The following is a 27,314-nucleotide window of genomic DNA, read 5'->3' on the forward strand; positions in this document are numbered from 1 at the left end:
TTGTTTTACACAAAAAGACACATCTAGTATTTAAATAAAAATATAAATTCTGGTCTTAATCAATTCTGTTTACATTGGAATTAATTAATCAAATTCATTCACTACTGTTCTCTTTATACTGAAAAAAAAAAATCATAATTAATTAACAGTAAATGAAAAGTGATGGAAAAATTATTATCAGTTATATTAAAATATTAAAAATAACATTGTAGTTTCACACACGATCTACTGACTGATTCGATCAAATCAATCTTAATAAACAACTTGCAAGATAAAATTTAAAGAAAGTCCATCATCAAGGATTAAATTATCCTTGTGATATACGCAAAACACCAAATAGATTGGTTGATTTTGTGCTTGATAAAATATTAGCGATTTAAAAAAAAAATTATTAATTTGGTAAGGAGCAATAACTTAAAGATAACTTCTTTCCGTAGAATATTTAAAAAAAATATTGTTATGCAATAAAGAGGGGAAGGATTTCAGTCCTTAATCTCATTTATCTTAATGACATTTTTTATAAACTTCATAAAAAAGAATTATATGAGAAAAAATATATACGGAGTGATTCACGAAGAATATAACAAACTTTCAGAACATGTTCTACAGGTGAAAGTTCATATAGACATAGATTCAAACGTTTCGTTATCGAGTGTCGGCTGGTGAAAGATTTCTTTCTGATTCTGCGCCTTCGGTGTAATTAAGCCAGACCTAATTAAAGAGCTAATTTAAGAGATGAATTTAACGGTTTTTTGTATGAAATCTCACATGAATATGAAAAAAAAATAGATCTCAGAATCGAATTTTAACAGTTTTTCGAGAAATCTGGGGTATAAGACAAAAGATTGTGGTAAAAAATGTACTGTTTTATGTCTGGCGTAAAATAACTTTGTTAAATGGTTAATAAACACAAACATTTTTTAAACAAGACTCGTAGAGAATTTGATTCTGAAAATTAATTTCCGGATTATTAGAAATTTTGTTTTATTTAATGCCTAGTTAAAATCTGCCACATTCTGTTATGTTTTGTTTTAAATACACTTGAAAAACCTTTCGTTTGTATTTAGTTTCTGTGGACTTTATTCATAAAATTTTACTGAGAATCAAATTTTCTACAAGCTTTGTAGAACTCTTTTAACTTTGCATAAACTTTCTTCTTTATTTTCACCAGTAGAACATGTCCTGAAAGTTCATGTAATATTCTTCATGAATCAGTCTGTATAAGGTTCTATTATAACACGACTGTCCAAAAAGAAGTGTAATTTATTTAGGGTGAAAGTATGTATGCATGTATGTTTGTTTATTTGTTTGTTCCACCGTAGCAGCTCAATTACTGAACCGATTTAGATGTATGACCCCGCGTTGAATAATATTACAAAAATAATAAAATTAGATCTACGTTAAATAAAATTAAAAAAATATTAAATATATTTAAAATATTTCTGTTTGATAAAAATATTCTGTTTAATAATACATGAGCTTCCCGTAAGAATTGCGTGTTAAGCTAGAATGGTGAGGTGATGCTGTGTGTGAAGCTAGAGGGGTGAGGTGATGTAAGCACCTCGTACAAGGCTAGACCGATCATCACCATCAACTGGTAACAAACGAGGTGCCTCTAGAACGCTATTTTGGGAGGAGCAATGGGGTGCTCTTATAATATCTCTGCACACAATCCTCCGATTTTCTAAATTCAAACGTGGTATTTGTTAGTTCTACTAACAAATAGTTAGCCGTTGAAGGCTAACTTTTTCATGCGTCAAGTACACTCTCTATCTAATAGATCACGGTTATTCTGAAATGTTGTTATATCTTTGCAGCCGATCTTCAGATTTTCAAAATTCAAACGGCGTATTTGCTAGTATAATACAAAATCACGATGAAACCAAACCAGAACAAAAATTAACTGATATACTAACAAAAATCGAGTGATGTGCGCTACGCCGAGATCAGCTTGAGCCCGATGAGCTCCCACAAACGGTTTTTGTAATGTTTGATGACACTAGGATTAGAGTTAAACCCACCGGGTTGGTCTAGTGGTTAACACGTCTTTCCAAATCAGCTGATTTGGAAGTCGAGAGTTCCAGCGTTCAAGTCCTAGTAAAGCCAGTTATTTTTACACGGATTTGAATACTAGATCTTGGATACCGGTGTTCTTTGGTGGTTGGGTTTCAATTAACCACACATCTCAGGAACGGTCGAACTGAGAATGTACAAGACACTTCATTTACACTCATACATATCATCCTCATTCATCCTCTGAAGAATTATCTAAACGGTAGTTACCGGAGGCTAAACAGGAAAAAAGAGAGGATTAGAGTTAATGCTTCGGCATCGCATTGAGGATCGAGCTCACTATTTTCAAATTTGATGCTTCAGGGACACAGGGCAAGATCTGAGCACTCACATCTTTGCCAAGAGCCTGGCCGACATAGCACTGAGTCGTATGAAACAATTGGAGAGTTTAGCCATTAGTTGTTTGGATCCCAGAAAATTGCTGTATGATCCGCACGATAAAAAGTCTTTCGGGGAACTCAATCGCTTGAGAAATCTGTAAGTTTAGATTGGTATACGCCAATTAAATAAATAAATTGAAATGTTTACAGTTTCTTCATTTGGTTTTGTACGTTAAGTACATTATACCAATTAGTTTTCGAATCGTGAATTTTTCTTGATGATCACTAAAAAGTATTAAATAATAAAAACTTTAATAATGAAAAACCACAACTGCCAAAAAATAAATAATTTCAACAAAAAACTACAATAAGTCGAACCAAAAAAAATATAACAAGGTATGGAAATAAAGGACTAAAAATCGTTATGCAGTATTTAATTAAATTAAATAATGGGTGACTAATCAACTTTCAGACAGTTGTGATTAGTTTAAACATATTTTTCATGTTATAGAAATGGCAGGCACTTAAGGTTGCCTAATGATTAGGTCCCATCAAGTCTTATATCGATAAGAAAATCTTTTCCTTCAACGATAATATTTAAATGCAGTCGGGGGCTCCGAATTGTAATATTTATGATTGCAATATGGTATTCATTTTTTCTTCAGCTAATTTTTTAATATCTGATATTAAAAATGTTGTGTTGTTATGACTAACATATCTTTTCAGAGCTGACCATATCATCTTGATGGGATTTAAGTCGGAATGGTAATGTGGAAGTCGCAGAATATGATGCCCGTATTTTTTTTATAGTTCATCAAAATGGTACTTAATTTTTACGTAATTTTTGAAATTTCTATGTGATCTAATTATGTCATACAATTGTGGTTTTAACATTGCTTTATTAAAACGAATATTGTTCTTTTCTAACCAAATAATCAGCCACTTTTTCCTGTCATTTGAATTTGGAAGCTTCTCTAGAAGTGAATTGTTTATGGTGCATTATCGGTAACAGCCATTGACTAGGGAGTGGAAGAACAGGAATTAATTTCTCAGATGCCCACTTCATAAAATTGTTGTTGACGCTGTCGTAATAGTCACTGCTTTTGGAACTCGTTTTCCAAGTTAACAAGGCGTTCGGAATGATCCCCATTTCTCCTCCAGCGTGGATTATGATTAACCGATCACCTTTATTAATCGTCACTTTCACTCCTGCACAACGGTCATCCGCCCACGATTTTGTCGTCGAATGGGACGATAAAATATACGATTCACCCAAACAAACAATGGAAGAATTTTCTTTTCTCCAATTGGTCATTTTTCTTAAATATTCTATCCTCTTACACCTATGTCTTCTTTCTCAACCAAAATTTTCCTATTATTATCAGTTTTACACCACAAAGCCTAACTCTTTCAGAATAACTGCTAGTGTAGTTCTAGAATCTTTAAACTGAAACATTCTTTTGAAGTTCTTCGCGTAATTTATTTAATGTAGGCAGTTCGTTATGTTTTGCGTGAAATGCGTTAATTGGTCGTCTTACAATTTCTTGTTCAAAACTGTCTTACCCACTAACTGGCTTTGATCGTTGTTTATAATGTTTTGGTGCGCTGAATGAGCACAACTGCGATTCAGATTTAAGAAGATCCTACTTTTCTTTTCGGTTTTTTGAACTTGTGATTTTGAAAACCACAAGCTGCAGCTGCAGCGGTTCTTTCATCGCATTTTTGAATCTGTATTAAATGTTTGTCATCCTTTAATGTTTCTAACTGTATAGCTTTATAACTTCTTAACTTTACAGCTTCAGAACTTTATAGCTTCTTTCTTCACAAAATCGTGTATATTAATAACTATTTCACGTGCTTGACTGCGGAGCATTTTATTCTCAATATAAGCGACGCGTACGGTAAAATCTTAAATTTTTTAGGGCTCCCCTCCCACGACTACTATTCGCCCACCTTCCGGCCACTAACTGCCCACCCAACGCCCACTATGCATTTACCCACCGTTCATTATCCTCTCATCTACCACCCACTATTCGCCCATCATCTACCCACCCACATCAAAAAAGTTGTAATAAATCAAATACATAAATATGCAATAAGTAAATGTCATAAAATGATTTAGATTCTTCCATTGCCATAACAGATTCACAAGACAAAAACGCAAAAACATATGAATCCATTAATACTCACGCCACACATTACAGAAGGAAACAACTATTCGTACCGGGACACGCCAAGAATTGAACTAAATCAGTTATGTTTATAAACATCAACAATACTAATACCCATTAAAAGAAGTGCGTATAAATATAACTCGGGTGAAATATTTTGATAACCTTTATTCGTATAAAGTGGTCATTCGTTTGATGATTCACTAGATGGATGGTATGTAATAATAATCTATTAATACAAATGTAAATTATTCGTTTTTGTACTGTGTACAGTAAGAATCAGTTATAAGTACGCTAAATATTTTTAAAGAAATTATTTTTTGAAATTAAACAAAATGAAAATAAATTTTAATTGTGCAAAGAATTTTTTCTATTTATGAAAATAGGTAAACACGCTGTATTGCAGTGTGTCTTACACTTGATCTTTGAATGAACCTGGTTGTGAGAAAAGAGTAATACAATGCCCTGCACAGCGTCTGTCAGCCTCGTGCAAGCAAGCTTTTATTTTCATCTTACGCACTGTTCATGATTAAGATATAAAATCACTTCTTTTTTAACTGCTATAGTGCGTTCGGAAAGTCGCTGTGCATTCTGAATTCTTTCGGCGATAGGTTGGTTGCCCTGTGGGTTCGTTGAGCATTGCTCAGTAGTAAACCAAGACGTCAGTTGTTGAGTTGTGATTGAACGTGCTTCGTTTCGTTTCGTGTTATTTCGTTTATCGGAATCAATAGTTACGAGAAACGTAACAGTTCTTTCGGTAAAAGAACGCATTTTTCTCGTTGGATACGTCATTCGTGAAGGTGAGCTGATTTAGTGAATCATAAGTTTTCTGAACAATTTCCAAGTAATCCTGTTCCTCACCGCAATGCAGTTTGAACTCTTATCGAAAACTTTCGGGCAACAGAATCTGTTGCTTCGAGACGCTGATCGAAGTGGAAGACCACTATGCCAACAGAAGCCGCTTGATATTTTGGATGCTGTGGCCGAAAATCCATCAAAGTCAACGCGAAAGTTAACACAGCTGTAAGATACGGCTTTATGTGTGGTAGCACATAAAACCGTAAGAAAAGAACTGAAATTTTTCCCCAACGAAGTAATGAGTGTTGAAGAACTGAAACCTACAGACCATGCCAAAAGACTGAATTGTCATCAATTGTTTAAACGTTTTATTTACAAAAATTCCTTTTATCCTCGACATTACATTTTTACTGATAAGGCGTGGTTTCATCTGGGAGGGTATATTAATTCACAAAATACACGTCTGTGGTCGACAACTAACCTCCATGAATTACACGAATAGTCTTCACACGAAGAGAAAATCGAATTTGGGTCCAATATTTTTTTAAAAATACAGTTAATAGTGATCGTTATTGAACTGTTTTAACAAACTTCATTAGTCAGTTAAAAGAAGTGGAAATGAATCACGGTTGGTTCCAACAAGATGGCTCACAGCGCACACAGCTAGCAAGTCAATGACGTTTTTACGAAATGTCTTTGATGAACAAATCATTTCTAGGGGTTTGTGGCCTGCACGATCGCCCGATTTGACTCCTCCAGGTTACTTTCTATGGAGGGGCAGTGAAACAAGCAGTGTATTGCAACAGACCACGCACGATTGACGAATTAAAAACCGCAATTACGGCATACGTACGAGACATTCCAGTATATCATTAGGTTAAATTGTTTGAAAACAAATGGAAACGTGTGCAGTGTTGTATTGATGTTGGAAGAGGTCATTTTCAACACCTTTTATAAACCATTTCAGTTATTTTAATATCCGTTTCGCTAAAATAATGAAATAAAAATAAAAAAACAATGAAATAAGAATACAAAATAAAAATTAAAAACATTTCGTCATTACACCATAATCCCAGTGCGCAGCCATTTTCCGAACGCCTGTATAATGGAATGGACTAAGAAATTTGAAATTATTTTTGGCAATCATAACTTGTGTTACATTTTGATTTTGTTTTTTTATCACTGCAGCTTCACAAATAAATTATATTTTATAACTGGTTTACAGGAAGTATAATCTTTCATTCAGAATTTATTTTAAATAAAAATATTAATTTTTTAATGTATTTAAAAACGTACTATTAAAATTTTAAAAATAGCCATAAAATTCTAAAGAAAACTAAAATTAATGTTATATATAATATTAGTATAAATAAATTAGTTTTTAAATATCTGCATTTTAATTATTAAAAAAAATTTGATGACATTTCATGACACACACTATTTTTTTTCCTATATTTGTATTTTCTTTCTTCAGCGATTTACGAGAACCTTTTAAAATTAAATATGGCTTTGGCCATTGACATTTTAACCTTGTTACACAACTGCCCAAAAAGGAGTGTAATGTGTCTAGCGTGTATGTATGTATGTATGTTTGTTCCACAATAGCAGCTCAACGACTGAACCGATTCACAAACTTTAATGAATTGAATTAGTGGACTGTAACCTGTGAGCCTCTATCACTGTGTTGGCTGAGTTTGAATTGTATGATTCAAATCAATGGATTGAATAATATTACAAAAATAATAGAATTAGATTTACGTTAAATAAATAAAATAATATTAAATAAATTTCTGTTCAAAAAAGACTTCTGTTTGATAATAATGGGCTTCCCGAGGGAACTGCGTGTCAAGCTAGGATGGTGAGGTGATGCGAACACCTCCTTCGAGGCTAGACCGATCATCACCGTCAACTGTAACAACGAGGTGCCTCTGGGACGCTGTTTTGGGAGGTGCAATGGGGTGCTCTTATAATATCTCTGTAAACAATCGTCCTGTTTTCAAAATTCAAACGGGGTATTTGATAGTACAATACAAAATCACGGTAAAACCAAACCAGAACAAAAATTAACTGATACACTCAGAAATGGATCTTATTTAACGTTACACAGCATACGAATTTACTGTTTACAAAACTACATCTGTTACTAGAAATTAATGTAATAAAGCATATGTATTCTTAGATGAAACTATATCCATAGATTTAGTGACGACAAAAACGTCGTAATTCAGCAGATTATAATAATAATTATATTTATACTAGTTTAAATGATGTTCTTCCATCGTGTCACACGGTAGTTCTTATTATTAGAAATTCTTACAGATATAAAACTCATAAAATACAAATCTCTGAATTATTATTATTATTATTAATAACAGTGGTCAACATAAAATCTGGAACTGAAAAGGGAGTAGGTTTTCTATTAGTATTTTATGTGATGAATCTGAATATGTATTCCAAAACAAGCCATCACGTAACGTTCTTAAGTTTCTCGGATTGTCAGTAAAGCACGTCGGGACCTTTGTCTTGTCCTTTGGATTTGTGGGCGGTTTAACAATATTTCCACTTGTAACCAGCTGTATAAATCTTTGGTGAGGAGTCGCTTGGAGTACTCGACCGTGGTATGGAATAATACACGAGTTTTTACCTCTGATCTGGTTGAGGGTGTTCAGAATAGATTCTTGAACTGGATGCGTTTTAAGTTTAGAGATTGTTTTATTGACACTGTTAGAGAAGATATGTTGAGGCAATTAGACGTTTCCAGATTGTCTGATTGAAGAACATAATTTCATATGGTTTTCTTTTATAAAGCTCTACACAATAAACTTCCGACGCATTACCAAGTTGTCTTACGAAACCAGGCCAGGTCAGTGAGGTCTTTTAGACAATTTGTGACACCGGTTGGTTCTACCGTGTCTCCGATAGAGCGGTGTACCAGCATTGCAGTGAAGTTCCAGGATAAGCTAAACTTTTAGGAAGATGAGAAGACTTTCATTAAAAATTTGAGAGGGTTACGTAGCGATGGATTATTATCCTTAGAAGTATAATAGTAGAGGCGAAACATGAAAATATAGTTAAAAAATTCTTAAGCCTGTTCTTTGACTTTCTTCGAAATTATAACCCTGGTAGTTACTTGTTCACTTTTATGATTTTGAAATTCTTGTTATTTTTTAAAGATTGTTACTTATAAATTGCTGTTATATTTGAAATGTATTGATATTGTGTTCTTGATTTTGTATATTTTCATCTATGTGTTTTTATTATCACTTCATAACTACCATAATTAAAATTCTAATTATTATTTTTGTTGTATTTGAGTTTATTATTATTATCGTAGTTGTTGTTGTCGTCATCGTTGTTGTTGTTTTTAAATATTGTGTTTTTAATTTATATGTGAGTTGTTGACTTATAACTATTGTTATGATATTGTGATTGTTGTATATGTTTTTGTGTAATATTGTGCAACATACAAAGGTTTTATATAGTTGTTATGTTGCACGAACAAAACAAATAATCAAAAATTATTATTATTCAGGGGTGGTAGCCTCTGAAAACATCACCAACGGGGGAGACGCTGGCGCTGAAGCAGTAGTTGCTTCGACCATGCGGCTGATCGCTTCTGCATGTGACACTTCCATGCCCCACGGGGGGCCGAGGCACCGGAAGCAACTCGTGTACTGGTGGACACCGGACACTATTGCGGGGTTGAGTGTCTTTGACAAAGACGAGTGGTGCAACGTGCAAGGAATCGCACAGACGTAACGCCAAGTCAGCCGAGTACAAGACGGCAAAGAAGCGGCTCCGTCGAGCCACCAACGTGAGCAAGGCACGCTGCTGGAGAGAACTGACGGAGACCGTGGATGCAGACCCTTGAGGGCTGGGTTACAAGATAGTAACTCGGTGATTAGGGGTCTCGCGGTCACCAACTCCACTAGACGAGGCTAAAGCCGGAGCACGTCGTTAAGATGTTGTTCCCGGCCCACTCGGTCCGTACTGAGTGGAACTTCGGCGACGTGGGCGACTTCCCGCTCTTCTCGATGGAGAAGCTGGAGGGAGTCCTACGGTCGCTGAAAGGCAAAAAAAGCCCCTGGTCCCGACGGTATACCGGCCGAGGTGCTCAAACTTGTGGGGCGTTGCAGGCCCCATCTTCTTCTAGACATTTATAATGCATGTCTGAAGGCTGGATCATTTCGTGCCAGGTGGAAGACCGCGCATCTTGCGCTAATTCCCAAGAGCAAAGAAAACCCAGAGTCGCCGTCCTCCTACCACCCATTGTGCATGCTTGACACAGCTGCAAAGGTATTGGAAAAGCTGTTGAAGAAAATATTGGTTGCGGCGATGAATCAGGCAGGTGGCCTGTCACCCAACGCTTTCAACTCTGCACGGTGGAGCGATATAATTTGGGTCCTGGATCATTCGTTCCATGTGCCTCAATACTTCCTCAGAATGGTGGACGCATATCTGAGGAACCGGGGTCTCATTTACGAGACCGCGACAGGCTGGCGTAGGACTGCGATCACGTCAGGGGAGGCGCAGGGGTCGATTCTCGGCCCGGACGTTTGGAACGCCGTCTACGATGGCTTGCTGAGGCTGGAGATGCCTGAAAAATCTGTCTTGGTTGGGTACGCTGATGACGTTGCGTTACTTGTCGCATACCGCGACATGGAGCGCGCCCAACTGAGGCTCAGCCGAGCCATGCACAGAATCGGTGCCAGGCTGGACGACCATGAATTGTCTCTAGCCCTCAGCAAATCGGAGATCGTGGTTCTAACGAAGAGGCGTATCGACACCCTTCTTTCCCTGCGGGTCGAGGTAGAGGTTGTCAAGAACAAGCCGGCCGCAAAGTACCTCGGTATGATGATTGACCGGAAACTCAGCTTTGCTGAGCAGCTTCGGAGAGCCGCTGACAAAGCTGCAAGAGCCGTAACTGCTCTCAGCTGCCTCATGGTGAATGTCAGCGGACCGAAGGCCAGCAGACCGCGATTGTTGATGTCCACAGTGCATTCCATCCTGTTATACGGGTCGGAAGTGTCAGCCCAGGCATTAAGAACTGCAAAAAACTGGAAGAGGCTCGCGCAGGAGTAACAGACCGCAGCCTTGCGAGTCGCTTCCACGTATCGGACGCTCTCCGAGCCTGCAGTACTTGTGGTCGCCTGCGTTATACCCATTGCTATTTTGGCAAGGGAGCGCCAGGTGATCTACAGTAGGCGACGGGCAGGCGAAGACCGGGAGACCATTGCCAACGAGGAACGCCTCGCACGTTCCTCGCATGGCAAGAGACCTGGGACCACGAGACCAGATGACGATGGACCGCACGGCTTATCTCCCTCTGATCAGACTGTGGACGTAGCGGTGGCATGGAGAGGTGGATTACTACATGACCCAATTTTTAACGGGTCACGGGTACTTCCGCGCTTACCTCCATGTCATAGGGAAAGCGCCGTCCCCCGACTGCCTCTATTGCCCCGGTGCACGGGACGACGCTGAGCACACCTTTTTCAAATGTGCTCGGTGGCAGATCGAGGTAGACTAGAGGCGGATCTCGGAGCACTGAACCCCCACAATGTGGTTGCGATGATGCTCCGTAATCTGAGCAGCTGTGAAAGTGTAGCCCGATTCTTCGGCAACATTCTCACGGCCAAAAAGGTTGACCTGGATAGTCCTGAAAATTAGGTAGCATCTAATCATGCTACTTTAGGAGGAAGTAATGTGTTAAATGGTTCCGGGTCGAGTCCTGGTAGAAAGGGGGGTGGTTTTAGTCGGTAGTCTGCTGATAGTGATTGGATTATACCATCAGCGGGAGTCCAACCCTCCGTGCGTAAATGCATTTCCACCTCCCTCCGCAAAAAAAAAAATTAGTATTATTATTATTGATAAAAGGAGCAGTTTTATTAATAAATTTTTCTCCAAATGCTGGGTGTGGATGCCAAACTCAAAGTAATTATAAATTCATGACTCATTTAACACAAGCATATTTTTGTTGTTTCATACAATATATAGGTTAATTATGGTTTTAGCAATTATTATTGTACGAGTATATATTTCCGATTTTGATCAATTTTTTAATGTAAGTATAAGTATTTGCTTTGTTGAAAATTCAATATTTGGAATTGATTTTTTTCTTAAACAATTATTTTGAATTATTAATACTTGTTTGTAACTGTCATATTATGAGCAGAGATATTTAATAGACATGATATTAGTTTTATTTCTTATTTATTTTCTAAGAACAGTATATATACTACTAACTTAACTTCTTCTTTGCTCTTGAGATTTTTGTGACCAATCAGAAATATTACTTTCTAATTGTTCAATCATTTACTTTTATGCTTTTTATTATTTTTTCTTCGTTTTGTGCTATTAGAAGGTTCATTTTACTCATGATTTAACTTTCATTCAATGTATTTCAAAATTTAAGTATTATAATTCTACTCATATTAATGTTATAATGTGATTATGTGAAAGTAACAAGGGCACAGGATCTCCTCATAATATATCAGATATATCTTCAAATATTAAAAATGATGATTAACATATAAAATGTATGTATATATTTACATAACCGACTTCTGTGTGACGATTAGCTCACGCAATCTAATGTTGTAGCAAGATTTGCACATAAATTATGGACAGTATTTAGTAAAGGCATTTCAGACTGTTTGGTTATACCACTGGAAGAGAATCTTCATTGTTTCCTACATTTTTGGCATGAATACATGTACAAGAAAAAGTGTTACTCCAGGTATGGTTGTAAAGATAATAAAATATTTTTTTTATTATTATATTATATTCAGATTAAAAATTATTATAATTATGTTATATGGACTATATTAAGTGCAGTAGGTGTATTATTACACAGATAAAAAAATGATACTATATTTTACTCAAAGGGTCAAGAAGATTATGGAAAACCTTGATCAGAACAGCAATATAAAGTAAAAAGGAAATCCATAATAATATTTGAAAAGAACCTCTCTGTCTAAGCGCATGGCTGTTCTATTACCTGCCTTCCAATACATTTTATAGGTATTTTAAAGTAAATAGTATGTACTATTAATTAAAAAGTAAAAAATCAAGATTTTGTTTTAAATTTATGAACAAAAAAAATTGTTCAAACATACAATATTAAATAAAAATAATGTGAATGTAAGAAAATACATACGGATTGAAATCAAAGCAATTCGTTCCCATTCTTTCTTTCCGCACTTAGAGCATTTAAAAGAAATAGTAACTTTAGGATAAATGATGGGTCTGCTGCAGTTGGTACATCTGAAATAGCATTTCTTTCCATTACTAACTTTAAATTCATGCCGCTTGATTCTGCACAAATCAAAAAGTTGGAACCAAGTATATTTACACTGAAATCAAAAAGAAGAAAAAACTTAAGTATTATAAAAACACAAAAATTTACTGAGAGTGTATTTTATAAAGTATTGAATGGCGTGATAGATAATTTTCTTTTTATATAACAACCCTTATAACTACTATATTATTATTCACACTGTATGTAATCAAGACTATATTTAAAAACAAATTTTACTTACAGCTTTCTGATATGGTAGTTCTGGTAACTAAACAGAAAAAGAAAAGAAAGAAGAACCTTCTGATGAGATCTTTGATATCTGCCGTTATCTGAAATTTATTCATAATATAATCCTGTTTGTTCAGATTCAATTAACTGAGCATCTAGATTATCTGAACTGCTTAAACATCAGGATATTTTTAAATGTAAAATATTTTGTAAATTATTTATTACAAAATTTCAGGACTCTTTTCTTTTGTAATTTCAGTCTAACTCTTTAATTTCAATACAGGACAGCACTGTAAAATACGCCCAGTAATTTATGATTTGAATTTAATTTGTTAATTTTTCTAAACCAGAAAATTTAGATGTTTCATACTTACTCATCAAAAAAATTGAAGACTAAAATATAGACCCATCAATTTATAATCAGTTTAAACCCATCAGTTTATAATCATACACAAACATAAGCTATTGTACCCGTATGAATACTACACATTGTTAAATACAATAAGGTCTAAGGTTTGTAAGTGTATCGATTGATGTGCAGTGTTCCTTTTGCTTGCCTCTGGGTATTTTTGTTGTTGATGAGAGTGGATGTAGTGGTAGTATATAGAATGGGGAGAGGAATTTTGTTATGCAATATAGGACAATGTTCCAACTTCAGTCACTTTTCATCATTTACTTTACATCAAGAGATGGTCTTCTAGTGCCTGCAGAAAGATACATGCATGCATATAATCAGATGAGCACATATGTGCATTTTTCCTTACTCTGGCGATGAAATAGTGTAGTTTCCTCATCAGACCTGCATGAAAACTATGCTCACAAAACTTAAAAACTTAATTTAATGAAATGTGAGTGTTGCAGTGAAAATGCTAAGCGGTCCGATGAGTGACTGTATTGTAACCCTGTTGCCTGTTGTAGGCCTATCTTTATTTTTAATTGTTATTATCTAAGTAAAGTCTGAATTTATTATTATATATATTAAAACACCTTCAAATAAATTTCTGTATTTTACGCTTCACAGTTATTGTGGAGTGTAAATTATTTTTTCCCCCTCAAAGTCATGAGACTTTGCCAGTGGTGAGGGAACTTGAATGCTTAGTGATACAGAGTAGCTGGACCGAAGGTGCAGTCATATCAAATTGGTATTTGTTGAGAGCCAGACTAAGTATTCCTGAAAAAGGGCAGCAGCTCTTTCAGTAGCTGTTAAGGGCATAGGTCATGAATTAAATGGCCATATCAACATCACTCAATCTTCTGAGTATTGCGCAGCTGAAAGCAATGGGAAACTACAGCTGTTTTTTTCCAAGAAAATGTAGCTTTGCGTATTTTCATGTAACAAAGATGGAGGCGCCTTCCTTGGTAAAACATTCCAGAGGTAAACATATTTCTGGAGATATTGCATCGACGAAGCAATTAAACACATAAAAGTGGATGAAAATTTAATAATAATTGGAAATTGGAATGCAAGCATTGAAAAAGGCAAGGAAGGAAAACTGTGGGTGAATACGGGCTGGGAAAAAGAAATGAAAGAGGGTACCGACTTATTGAGTTTTGCACTAAGTATAATTTAGTAATTGTCAACACCAGTTTAAAAATAATAATAGAAGAATATACACATAGAAAAAGCCGGGCGATACTGCAAGGTATCTGATACGTTATATCATGGTTAAGCAAAGATGTAGAAATCAACTCGTCAGCTGCAAAGCATATCCTGGACCAGACATTGATAGCGACCATAATTTAGTGATAATGATGATGATTGGGTTTAAAACCCTCAACAAAAGGTGTCAGATGAATGGGTGGAATTTAGAAAAGTTTGAGGAAGAGGAGGTAAAGAAGATTTTTGAGGAGGACATCACAAGAGATCTGAGTTTAAAAGATAAGGTTGAAAATATAGAAGAAGAAGGGTAGAATTTTAAAAAGTAAATTCTTAAATCAGCAGAAGCGAACAAAGAGAACTGGTAGAAAACCTTGGATATCAGAGGATATATTGCAGCTGATGGATGAGTATAGAAAGTATAAGAATGCTAGTGATGAAGAAGGTAAAAGGACTTACTGACAACTAAGAAATACTATAAACAGGAAGTGCAAATTAGCGAAAGAAGAGTGGATTAAAGAAAAGTGTTCAGAGTGGGAAGAGAAATGATCATTGGTAAAACAGAGTATACAGGGAAGTTAAGGAGAATGATGTGATACATAAGTTAAAATATAATAATGTATTAAATAAAGATGATATATCAGTATACTCGTATAATATAAAAGAAAAGGTTTGTAGGTGGGTGAAATATATTAAAGAGTTATATGGAGGAAATGAATTTGAAACTGGTGTTATAGAGGAAGAAGAGGAAATTGAAGATACAATACTGAGATCTGAATTTAATAGAGTATTAAAGGATTTGAATGGGAGAAAGGCTCCTGGGATAGATGGGATACCCCCAGAATTACTGCGCAGTGCAGGTGAGGAAGTGATAGATTGATTATACAAATTGGTATGTAATATTTACGAAAAAGGGAAAGTTCTGTTAGACTTCAAAAAGAGTGTTATTATCATGATACCAAAGAAAGCAGGAGCAGATAACTGTGAAGAATACAGAACAATTAGCTTAACTACTCATGCAACAAAAATTTTAATTAGAATTCTGTACAGAAGAATTGAGTGGAGAGTGGAAGAAGTGTTAGAAGAAGACCAATTTGGTTTCAGGAAAAGCATAAGGACAAGGGAAGCAATTTTAGCACTCAGATTAGTAGTAGAAGAAAGATTAAAGAAAAACAAACCAACATACATGGAATTTATAGACTTAGAAAAGGCATTTAATAACATAGACTGGAATAAAATATCCAGCATTTTAAAAAATTTAGGTTTAAGTATAAAGATAAAAGAAAAGTTACTAACATTTACAGGAACCAAACTGCAACAGTAATAATCGAACAGCATAAGAAAGAAGCAGTAATAAAAAAGGAAGTCAGACAATGATGTTCCTCTCTCACCGATACATTTTAATCTTTGCATAGAACTAGCAGTTAATGATGTTAAAGTACAGTTTAGATCCGGAGTAACAGTGCAGGGTTAAAAGATAAAGATGCTACGATTTGCTGATTATATAGTAATTTTAGCCGAAAGTAAAAGAAATTTAGAAAGAACAATGAACGGCATGGATGAAGTCCTACAAAAGAAGATAAACAAGAGCAAAACGAAAGTAATGAAATGTAGTAGAAATAACGAAGATCGCGACCAGTGAATGTGAAAATAGGAAGAGAAAAGATTATGGAGGTAGAAGAATTTTGTTATTTGGGAAATAGAATTACTAAAGGTGGACGAAGCATGAGCGATATAAAATGCCGAATAGCACAGGCGAAACGAGCTTTCATCAGAAATATAATTTTATTACATCAAAAATTAATTTAAATGTCAGCAAAAGATTTTTGAAAGTATATGTTTGGAGCGTCGCTTTATATGGAAGTGAAACTTGGATGATCGGAGTACCTGAGAAGAAAAGATTAGAAGCATTTGAAATGCAGTGCTATAGGAGAATTTTAAAAATCATGTGGGTGGATAAAGTGACAAATGAAGAGGTGTTGCGGCAAATTGATGAAGAAGGAATCATTTGGAAAAATATAGTTAAAAGAAGAGACAGACTTATATGCCACATCTTAAGGCATCCTGGAAGAGTCGCTTTTAGAGGATAAGGATAAAGGGAGTATACCTTTCTTTTTCCTGTTTAGCCTCTGGTAACTACCGTTTAGATAATACTTCAGAGGATGAATGAGGATGATATGTTTGAGTGTGAATGAAGTAGTCTTGTACATTCTCAGTTCGACCATACCTGAGATGTGTGGTTAATTGAACCCAACCACCAAAGAACACTGGTATCCACGATCTAGTATTCAAATCCGTGTAAAAATAACTGGCTTTACTAGGACTTGAACGCTGGAACTCTCGACTTCCAAATCAGCTGATTTGGGAAGACGCATTCACCACTAGACCAACCCAGTGGCTTTAAAGGGAGTATACCGAAATGAAACCACTGGCGCTAGATAGGGAATCTTGGAGAGTTGCATCAAACCAGTCAAATGACTGAAGACAAAAAACACATTATTGTGATCTCAGTAAGCTACATAAAATTTTCAGTAATCTGGTCTATATGACTAAGGATTATACTGAACTTGATTTTGAATGTAAATTAATTTATGGAATTAAATGCATAGTAATTATTACTGATTCTGATCTGTTACATAAATCATTCAATTAAATAATAATTCTATACTGGTTGTTATTATTATAGTGATATACTATTTTCAGTCCTTTTATTTAAAATGAGTACAAAATAAGATTGCATAAATTAACTTCAGATCTTTAATAAGATAATAAATTGTATCCTTTATGATCTGATAGCTCCTACAACCTCTTAAAGTGAAATACCTCTCAAGTGTGAGATATCTTTCACCTGTGATACCTATAACATCTCAGAGAGTAAAATACTGGAAATAGAAGGATGATGTGACATAAGGATAAAAAGTGGCTGAAAAGAGGGTTTGACCGATGGCAAACCCATATTTAGTAAACTGATCTCCATAGATTAGTTTTAAACAACTATCATTATATATGCAATGATCATATATGCATTTATCATTTTTAAACAATGATCATATAGAGAAATATTTAAGCCAAATTTGATATAAGATAAGATATGATTAGATAAGATATAAAAGCAAAAGCACTGTAACATACATACATACATACAAATGTACTCATATACATACATACATACATACATACATACATTCATAATTTTATTTTTGTTCTAGATGAACTAGTTGGACACTAAAAAATAAAGATTTAAAAAACTCCTACACCCCCATGTTTGACATGATCACCATACTTTCCCCTTTAGTATAGATATTCTAGCTGAATTCACCAGGAAAGTAAAATAGGCCAAACCTGGAACCACACATGCTTTTTAAAGATTCATAGTTAACAAAATTAACATTTTATCTACATAAAGTCCATTGATAAATAAAAATAAATGAAATTACCACAACACATCTAAATACTTTGCATGGAATCTCATAATTCTTAGATGTCTCGCTTTTACAGCTTATAGCGCATAATTTTGGAAAATATTTTTCCAGACATTTATCCTCAGTTTCTTCTAGACAGTCTGGTAAATAACCATTCTCTTTTAAAGTTTTTTCAATTCCCTTTGTTGATGGCACTGAATTCTTAGGTTGCTGTCCTTCTTTTTCCAAATTACAAGTTTCACCTGCAATATATAAAAATTTATTATATGTACAAGCAAAGGTTGATTTTTCTAATTAAAAGCACCTCTTTTGATGACATAATACAGTATTCTTAGTTTCATAATCATACATTTACATTAATGAATGTATGAAAAACCTGTTTAAAATTTTGTCATACAATTAATATCAGTATACACTTCTTGAATTTTTAAAAGGGTAATAATAAAGAGCGTAAGAACTACAGAGGTATCACCCTAATGCCACCCACTAAGAAAATATTTAAAATAATAATGGAGAATACAATAAGGGAAAAGATAGAAAATGATTTTGAGAACAATGAAGTCTCTGAAAGGAAATGAGAATCCTAGAAAAATTTAGTTGCGCTACTTTTGGTTAGTGAAAAAGCCTTTACAGCATTTCGAGTACAGTTGTGGGAAGAAAGTGAAAAGAGTAAAAACAGAGAAGGAAGTCGTTGATAAGATCAAAGCAATAAATGATATAATCAAGAATTGTGTAAAATCTATGGTGAATGATTTCAGATTAAGGCAAGAAGTGTATTGTGACTCATACTATTTATAAAGAAAAATCAAAGGATTATAGACATCTGAAATGAAAAAAATTAGGGAAAGTGGAATGAAAATCAGTATAGAAAAAATTAAGTTATTACTATAGACATGTCAAAAAACCATGTGTGGCCAAGTGGGAAATTGATTAGACAGTGTTAAGGGATTCTCATATTTGAGAATAGTGATAAAAAAGGTAGGAAAATAAATGAAAATTTATAAACAAGGATACAAAAGACAAGTCAATTCAGACATTCCGTAAAAACGGTGTTGTGAGATATGAAGTGGTGTTAAAATGCAAGCAGTTTCTGTAAGACATTTTAGACTGTTAATAGTAGACAAAGTAAGGTGCAAAGAGAGCAAAGATGACATTTTTGAGGAGGCCAACTGGAAAAGCCAGAAGGGATTAAAGGAAAAACAAAGGGGTTAGAGAGAAGTTGTGTTTGTTTAGTTTGCCAGAAGGAGTAGTAACAGAATTAAGATGGTTTGAAGCAGTGAATAGAATGGACAATGAACAAATACCATGGAATACATAGAAACAGAAGTATAAACAAAATAGAACAAGGGGAAGACCACAAAAATGAAATGTCTGAAATGGCTTTTATAGGCTTACAGAGAGCAGTTTCTCATAATTTGTTGGATAGTTTGCCTCTATGTTGCAATCACATACTGGATCTCGAATAAATCCTGTCTGTGAAGAAAGTCTGCATATCTGTCATAATCTATTCTTGTTTTATTCAGAGTTGACCATTATTATTTATTATTATTCCCATCTAAATTATACCTTCATTATAAATTATAATTTTCCCATTGTTTACTTATTGCTTACCAAATACACAGAATCATTGTTCTTAATAGTATGGTGTCAGATTTTTTTGTTATGATAGATTAGATACAAAATTTTGGCTTGAAGATGCCTAGTTGTTTAAAAATTTATAATTCTTATTAATCTTACCCCGAAGCTCAAACTATTATATTTTTTATTATAAAGTGTGTACATTTTTAAACAGTCAAACTTGACAAACTTAACAATGTTTGCATAAATGATTTGATGTCAACTTGCTAAATTTAAACATGCAACCAGGCTTAGTAATGCAAAGGTAAGTTACAAAATCATGTTCATTTTTTAAATAACTGGAAATATGATTCCATGAAATCTTTTCAAGCCTATGATTCAGTCTCATCCTCAGTAGTACTGCAAATGTTGTACTAAACTGTTCTAAGTGCTATTGTCTGAAAATTGATAGAAAACCTGTTTAGTATGCGTCAAACAGTATATTTGTTTTTGTTCATTTAGTATGATTTTATCAAAATTAATACATTTAAAATTTTGTAACTATACAATGTTTAATTTTGTAATCATGTGAAATTTTCAAGCAAAATAAATCTCACTAAAGTGTATATTTCACACATTTTAAAAAGGGGAATAATGTTTAAGAAAGGAGGGATACAGAGTTGCCAGCTCACACACTGTAATAGCGTGAGGTTAATTGGAAAAGGAAATATTGTGTAGGAGAGAGAATGAGTGATGACCTACAGGCTTGCCTTTTATAACATTATATATCTTCTTATAATGCCTTGGATAGATGTTGAACACTTCATGGATGACGAAAGTATTCTTATTTACATACTGTTCTATAAATTGTAATCATTAGTGACCTTAAAGTATTATCATGCTAATTATTGCTAACAACCTTCATATCTATTGAAAGTGTCTGGCACTTTCCACTTCATTACATTCAGTCATAAATTTCAGTCATTTCATTTTTAAAATAGAGTATAAATGAAAAATACAAAAAATCAATTATATTTTTTGACCATATTATAACAGGTTTTTAACCACTTTTAAATAAGCACCAATAATATTGTTGTTTGTAATATTGGTGGTGCTGAGATGAGACTGAACTATACTCTTGAAAAGATCTCAGGGAAGCATAATTTTAGTTACTTAGAAAGTCATGATTTTTTTATTATTTTATAAAAGGGTATATATCATGCTGTCACGCTATTCTATAAATAGGTAACGGTCTGAACATTTCTAAAGAATGTAAATTTTCTGATAATATTATAAAACAACAATCATAAGAAATTAAAAAATTATGCGGCAATAAAAAAATAATTACCTTTATTTTGAAAATAAAAAAGAATTCAGCAAATGAAAAATAATATGTAATATTTTTTTTTTAAAACTACTTAATTTTATAATTTTTACATTGATAATTAAATTAAAAGCTAAAAAATACAAATAAAGCAATATATTATTTTAGCACTGTAACAAATATTTTTTTATAAATAAATGTGTTTTTCTCTGGTATTGAGTGTATATTGAGATGGGTATTTTCATCAAGAACAGTCTACTACTACAGCAGTAAACTGTTTTTATTAATTAAAATGAGTTGGTTAAATAATGTATTTTTTTCTAGTAGCAATAAGTTAAAAATTGATTCAAGTTTAAAAATCTCTGCATTACTTATATTCTAAAATGTAAACTCTAACATTCACTTGGATAATCCAATGATACTGCTTTTTCCTTAATATGTTTGGCTTATCATTATTATTTACTTATTGTTTGCACAACATAAAAAAAATATGTTCACTCTTTCATAGATTATACATGTAGCATAAAGAAATTACAATCTTTACAACACAATTGCCAAATACTTAAGATCAAATTACAAATTATCTCAGTATTAAATTTAAAGTATTACAATAATCATGATATATTGTGTAAATTATGTAAATTACTTGTTTGTTTTTATATCCCAAAACTATTTTTATATGGTAAGATCATTAACAAAATTAACAAGATGTAGTTATGTAACTATTATATATTAAATTATTATTTATAAAAGAGTAATTATTTCATAACTATTTAGTAATACCAAGATGTTTAGGCATATCATAATTGTTTCATATATCTTATTTTCTCAAAGTATACAAATGTACACTGTAAAATATAAAATAATAGTTATTAGGTATTTATTATCCGAATTTTATCAAACATGGCCCATTGGTATGATTATACAATATTATGACATAAATATATTATTCATCATTATGACAGGATGTTAAGTCGACTCAATTTTAACACATGATGTCCACCTTCATATATTTTACACACTTTACATAACAATTCTACACATGACGACAAAGTTTTAGTTAATAAAAAAATATTAAGTTCCTGAAGATGGAATTCGTTTATGAAAGTGCTAGGATGCATTAAAATATTGTTGGTAAGTGGGTTTTATATTTTAATTATTTATTTATTATCCTGTCTGAAATATATACACTAGTACACATCACAGCTCAGATGAAAGTGATGTAGTGAACTGTCCAGCATTATGCACTCATGTATACAATAGTACATATTTATATTTGAATGTATTTTGAGTGTATGTATTTTGAAATATGCTCTGATTATAGTACACCCATAGTTTCTTTGATCCTTCAGTACAAATGCTGAAACGGCTTCTTTTTTTAAAAGTAAATGATGAAATATTAACTTACAAAATAATTAATTTGTAAGTTATTAAAGGTTAATAACTACTGTAGAATTATTTTATAATGTAGCATTAGATATACCTTGCATAGAATCAAATAGCTCATCTAGCAATGTTTTCTGGATAATATTTTGATCTCCTGTACAGTTTGGATTAACTTTAGAGGTTGGACTGCATTTTGAGGAAGAATTTTCTTCAACTATCTAAAACAAACAGAACAGCAACATTAATGTGTAAAAATGATAATAAATTTTTATATATACTACAGTTAAATAATACTGAAAATTTACAATAGTAAACTTACACATATTTATGTTGCCAAATTCATTACGTTAAATATAGTCTGTGGTCAAGCTGAATTTGCATAGTACTAAAAGTATTTATTATGTGTCACAGTCTTTAATAATAGACTATTCATGGTTTAATAGTTTATTATTTATCACATCTCACAGTATGTTTTGGTTTTTATGTCTGTCAAAAGTGCTTCACTGCATGATTTTGATTAAGCAGCATACACCTTGCTTCTCGCACATTCACCACAACAGTGGTATTACAAGTATGCTCTATATGCAACTACGGATTAGATTCAGTCTGTAGTTGAGTGAATTACTGATAAACTGTATATGCCATGTGGCTAATTTTGAAAAATGAATATTTTTTAGCATCTCTTTCAGAAGACAAAAACTACTTAATGACTGTCATAAAAAACTATAAATATTCTAAATGAAGCCCAAAAAACTTAAGGCTAATCAAATGGGTTGTTACGGATTTTAGAAGTATAGAGACATATATTATTTTGTAAGAAGTGTTAATGCAGTCTTGTTGAGTACATTACTGCTCTTTGAAATTGAGAAAGGATCTATACAGCAAACATGATGGAAAGTTTAGAATTTATTGTTATACATTACCACACATTTACATAGTTGCAATAAAATGGAAATTATGAAAATTTAGGACTTGTAATCCTCTCCACTCAACAATCAATTACTTGACCTCTGCTACCTAATTAATGATGCATTAATGGTAACATTTTATGATTTAACATAAATAATTAGATTTCAGATACCATATAAAACTCTAAGAAATTTTTAGTCTTATATAGCTTCAAATGGGAATATTTAATTTACATATAGATGTGCTGAAGTGTCTAATAATTTATTATGAATTAATTGACTTTATACAAATAATGCTAAACAATTTTTAATATACAAAATGTGCTTTGAGTAAAATTATATGGAGTCTAACTTTATTATAGCTTATGTAAGCTTTCAACTATCAACACAGACTATTTCTTTACTTTTACTTGAATATTTTCTTAATTTTTTATTTTTATGTCACTTGTGTATAAATTGTTATTTTTTTTAAATGTACCACTATATATGAAAGTTTATCATAATTTTTCTGTTGCAGTTCCTCTCTTCTGCTATGTAATTCTTCTATCCCATTCTAGGAATGTAGGAGTAGTAGAAACCAACTATAAATTTTTACAATCAATTTTAACTATTTTAATTATTAAACTATTAATGAATTAATAATTACTGAAAAGTATTCTTTACAATATTCACAACTCCTTCAATAACAAAAGAAAGAATATCAACAGCATTGCTAAACTTTCCTCGCATTATTTTAAGATTAATATTACTTGAGATACAAACATATATGTGCCAAGATTAAAAATTTTATTTTACTTGTCAAAATAAGAAAATAGTGAAGTGCAGATTTAATCCATTCCAGTTATTTACCCATTTAACACTCAGACTTCAAATCTAATGACAAAATTAGCTTTTACATGTAAGAATATGCACTAAGTTTGAATAAAAATAAAAAAATCTGGTGGAAGTTGAAGTGTTGAATGGAAACTGTTAAGAACTTTGAAGAAATTTTGAGAAAAAATTTTATAAGTTAAAAACTTTATCTTTTAAATAAATGAGTTCAAATCTTAAATGAGTAAAATCTTCACAGTTATGACAATATATGGTTCTTCCTCCTGACCTCCTTTACTACCTCCTTAGAGACAATGACTCCAAATTTTAATTGCACCAGTGTCACATACATAGAAGCCATCATGCCAGTGACAGAGTGAAAGGTGTTTGATCCAGCTAAATCCTAGTTATTAACCCAAATAAATGTCAATACACACATGCGTGCGTGTTGTGTGTATTGGAAATATTACAGTACTCTAACCAGCAGAAACTAAAAAACTGAAACTTTAATTTTAAAAATGATTCTTTACAATTTTCAATAATAATTTACATGATTCACAACACATAAGAAAGCTTTATTCTTGACATTGATCAGGAAATGCTTTTTCTGGACTGGCTTGTAATCTGAATCATATTAAATCACCTATAACCATTATGGCAGTTAACAAACAAAAAAAATTATTGAAGTTTGTGAATTTTTTACTTTCCCGGCGTCATAAATATGATGCAAGTAGAAAAGTATGGTAATCAGTCAAAAAAATGGGATATAGGTTTTTCACATTTCTCAACATTTCATGACCCAGAGACCCCAAAAAACGAAAAACAAGTGGGATGCTTGTTCGTATTTATATGTTTGAACCTTAATAACTTTTGACTGGATAAACCTATTTTGATAAAATTTAGTACAGACTCATGTATATGGGGTAATTTGTTGGTAAAATTTTGAGGTCAGTACTCCAAGGAATGGGGTAGATAGTTTTTTGGGGTCAATTTTCTCAAAATTTTAAAAACATAACTCCACTTTATATTAATCTCAGTACATGTGTGCATGCTTATCTTACCATTTTTTTTTTTAATTTGCCACAAAATTCCTCCTTCCCCGAAAATTGAAAAAAATTATTTTTTTATTTATTGTATATTTTTTACAAAATTTTTTTATGTCTTACTAGGCATAGTAGTAGTGCAGTTACCCCCAAAAAATACTTTGGGAGCAATATTGCGTGTGGGAACCCAATAAAAATATAAAAAATATATAATTTTTTGAGTTTTGTTAAAAATTGTTTGGTTTATTTTTATGTATCTTTATTTTTCCACTACGTAAGAATAAATATCTTTAGCTCTTTTAATATAGGTTGAGTGCTGCTTTACTTTTTTTATAACTATCTTTCAAATATATTTCTAACAGAATCAAACAAAAGTATTGAAGAAGCAAACGAAAGAGGTAATTAAATTTCTTAAATTGGATGAATAAACAATCTAAGAGGAATAAATCCCATATTCCGGTCAAAAAAGTGCCTAAATTGTCATTAATTGGTTTTTGTTTCTCTGACCATGAAACTAATACATTTCTTTCACTTCTTTTTGTAGAAAATAACTTCAAATTTCTATTATTTTAAAATAAAGAAAGAAAAGATATTGAGTAACCAGAACACAGGAAGCAGGAACTACTTGAATATAAAGAAAATTTTCTTGGAGCTGGACTTAGATGGATAACTTTGATTTATTTGTGGTTAGATGAACAATAAATGATTTCTACATCAAAGAAAACAGTTAAATTCTTGTTTCTTACCTTTTGTATGTAGTTTGGCGTTTCTGATTGTTCACCTTTTGTACGTTTATGTTTCTTACTATTTAATTTTCCTCTTGAATCCTCATTTATTGAATTCTTCTCTTTTTCATCAGAAGTATTCTGCTTCAGATCACAATCCATCTCTTCATCAGAAATATTCTGGTTCAGATGACAATCCATCTCTTCATCTCGCTGGTTCTGATGACAATCCATCTCTTCAAAATTAGAATCAGAAATATTCTGGTTCAGATGACAATCCATCTTTTCATCTGAAATATTTTGGTTCATATCACAATCCATTTCTTCATCAGAAATATTCTGGGTTGGATGACAATCCATATTTGTGTTTTCTAAATTGTTAATCATACAACTGTCCATCAGAAACTTTTCAAGCAAATGATAATTTTCTTTGTCATAGTAGACTTCACTTTTAGCATCTGTAGCTGTTTCATTTTTGTTGATAAAGTATACCTAAAATCAAAATATTTGAAATGAAATGATTTTTATAACTTTTAATTCATAATCAAAAACAGACTTTTAAAAATCTGTTTTGTCACAAATTAACATTTTCAGGTTTTATGTTCAGTGTATTGTTATACTAAACTTAATAATATTTAATTCTGGTTTCATTCAAATCCAATGTTAAATGAATTAGGAAAAAAAGAGTTTTGTTCAAAAAAGTTTTGTCCATCCTTAGGAACAATTCAAAAAGTGATATGTTCATTCAGCTAATGAAATAATTTTATTTTCCCACCTTTTTGTCACATTAGCTGATTTCTTTTCATAACCCATCAAGTGGGTTGCTTGAATAGTGATTTGTTTATTGTAGTATTGTTAGTTTTACTTTTTATTTTCCATTGTTAAAATGGATGATTGGAAAGGTGTTAAAGTTTCTACTATTAATAGTGAATCTCAAAAAAGCAAGAAGACTACAAGTAAGAAAGATGAAGGTAAAATTAAAAGGTATTCTATTCCAAGAGGTTGTAATATCTATGAACCTTGTAAGCATTCTTCTAAATGTCTTTCCTGTAACAGAATAAGACCAGCAGATGTGAACATATTTAGAATAAAATTTGTATGGTTCTTTGTAAAGTTGAGAGACAAGACAATATAACTGCAATACTGTTTTAAACAGCTCCAGTAAAGGACGATGTTCTCGTAAGACCAAAGCTGAGAAGAAAACCACCCAGCTTTGGTCTTAATCTGGTTTTTGCTAAGTATTTTATTCCCAGTATAGAAAGTGGAAGGAAGATACCAGTTTGTAAGAAAAACCAATTTGTTATTACAAAAATAGGGCAAGCTACGTTACCTAAATTGTCACAAATGTTTAGGTAGTGATAATGCCATTGATGAAAATCGAGGCGGTGACGAAAGAATCAAAAAATATTTTTAAAAAAAACTGTGAAAGAATTTATTGGAAACTTGAAAATTACTAAAAAACATTACACAGAAATAAATCTAAACATGTTTATTTAAATTGCCAGTTATCCATAAGAAAGCTTCATAATGTATATAATGAAATTTAAAGTTAGGAGTTTAGTTTTGATTTTGTTATGTTTCAACAATTTTTGTGAATAATTCCAATATTGGCTTCAAATCACCTTTGTCAGATGTTTGCAGTTATTGCTCAT

General features: G+C 32.5%; 1 protein-coding gene across 1 annotated transcript; it reads right to left on the minus strand.

Annotated features, from left to right (window-relative positions):
- LOC142322673 (uncharacterized) lies at window positions 1–27,314 on the minus strand. Its single transcript, XM_075361751.1, has 6 exons — window positions 27,285–27,314; window positions 25,684–26,154; window positions 22,274–22,394; window positions 17,925–18,151; window positions 12,522–12,717; window positions 1–118 (listed from the first exon to the last, which is right to left on the minus strand). Exons 1-6 carry the CDS (start codon window positions 27,312–27,314, stop codon window positions 114–116), a joined length of 1,050 nt encoding a protein of 349 aa, XP_075217866.1. The 3' UTR covers window positions 1–113.

The sequence above is a fragment of the Lycorma delicatula genome, chromosome 4 (genome assembly GCF_047948215.1).
Source record: "Lycorma delicatula isolate Av1 chromosome 4, ASM4794821v1, whole genome shotgun sequence".
Taxonomy (NCBI): domain Eukaryota; kingdom Metazoa; phylum Arthropoda; class Insecta; order Hemiptera; family Fulgoridae; genus Lycorma; species Lycorma delicatula.

Excerpts from the sequence above, each read along its gene's own strand:
- LOC142322673 (XM_075361751.1), bottom strand. The coding sequence starts at position 27,314 with ATGAGCAATAACTGCAAACATCTGACAAAG. Across the intron at positions 26,155-27,284 it reads ACTGCAAACATCTGACAAAG|GTATACTTTATCAACAAAAA; the intron begins GTGATTTGAAGC and ends TTTTGATTTTAG. Across the intron at positions 18,152-22,273 it reads GCTATTTGATTCTATGCAAG|GTGAAACTTGTAATTTGGAA; the intron begins GTATATCTAATG and ends TATATATTGCAG.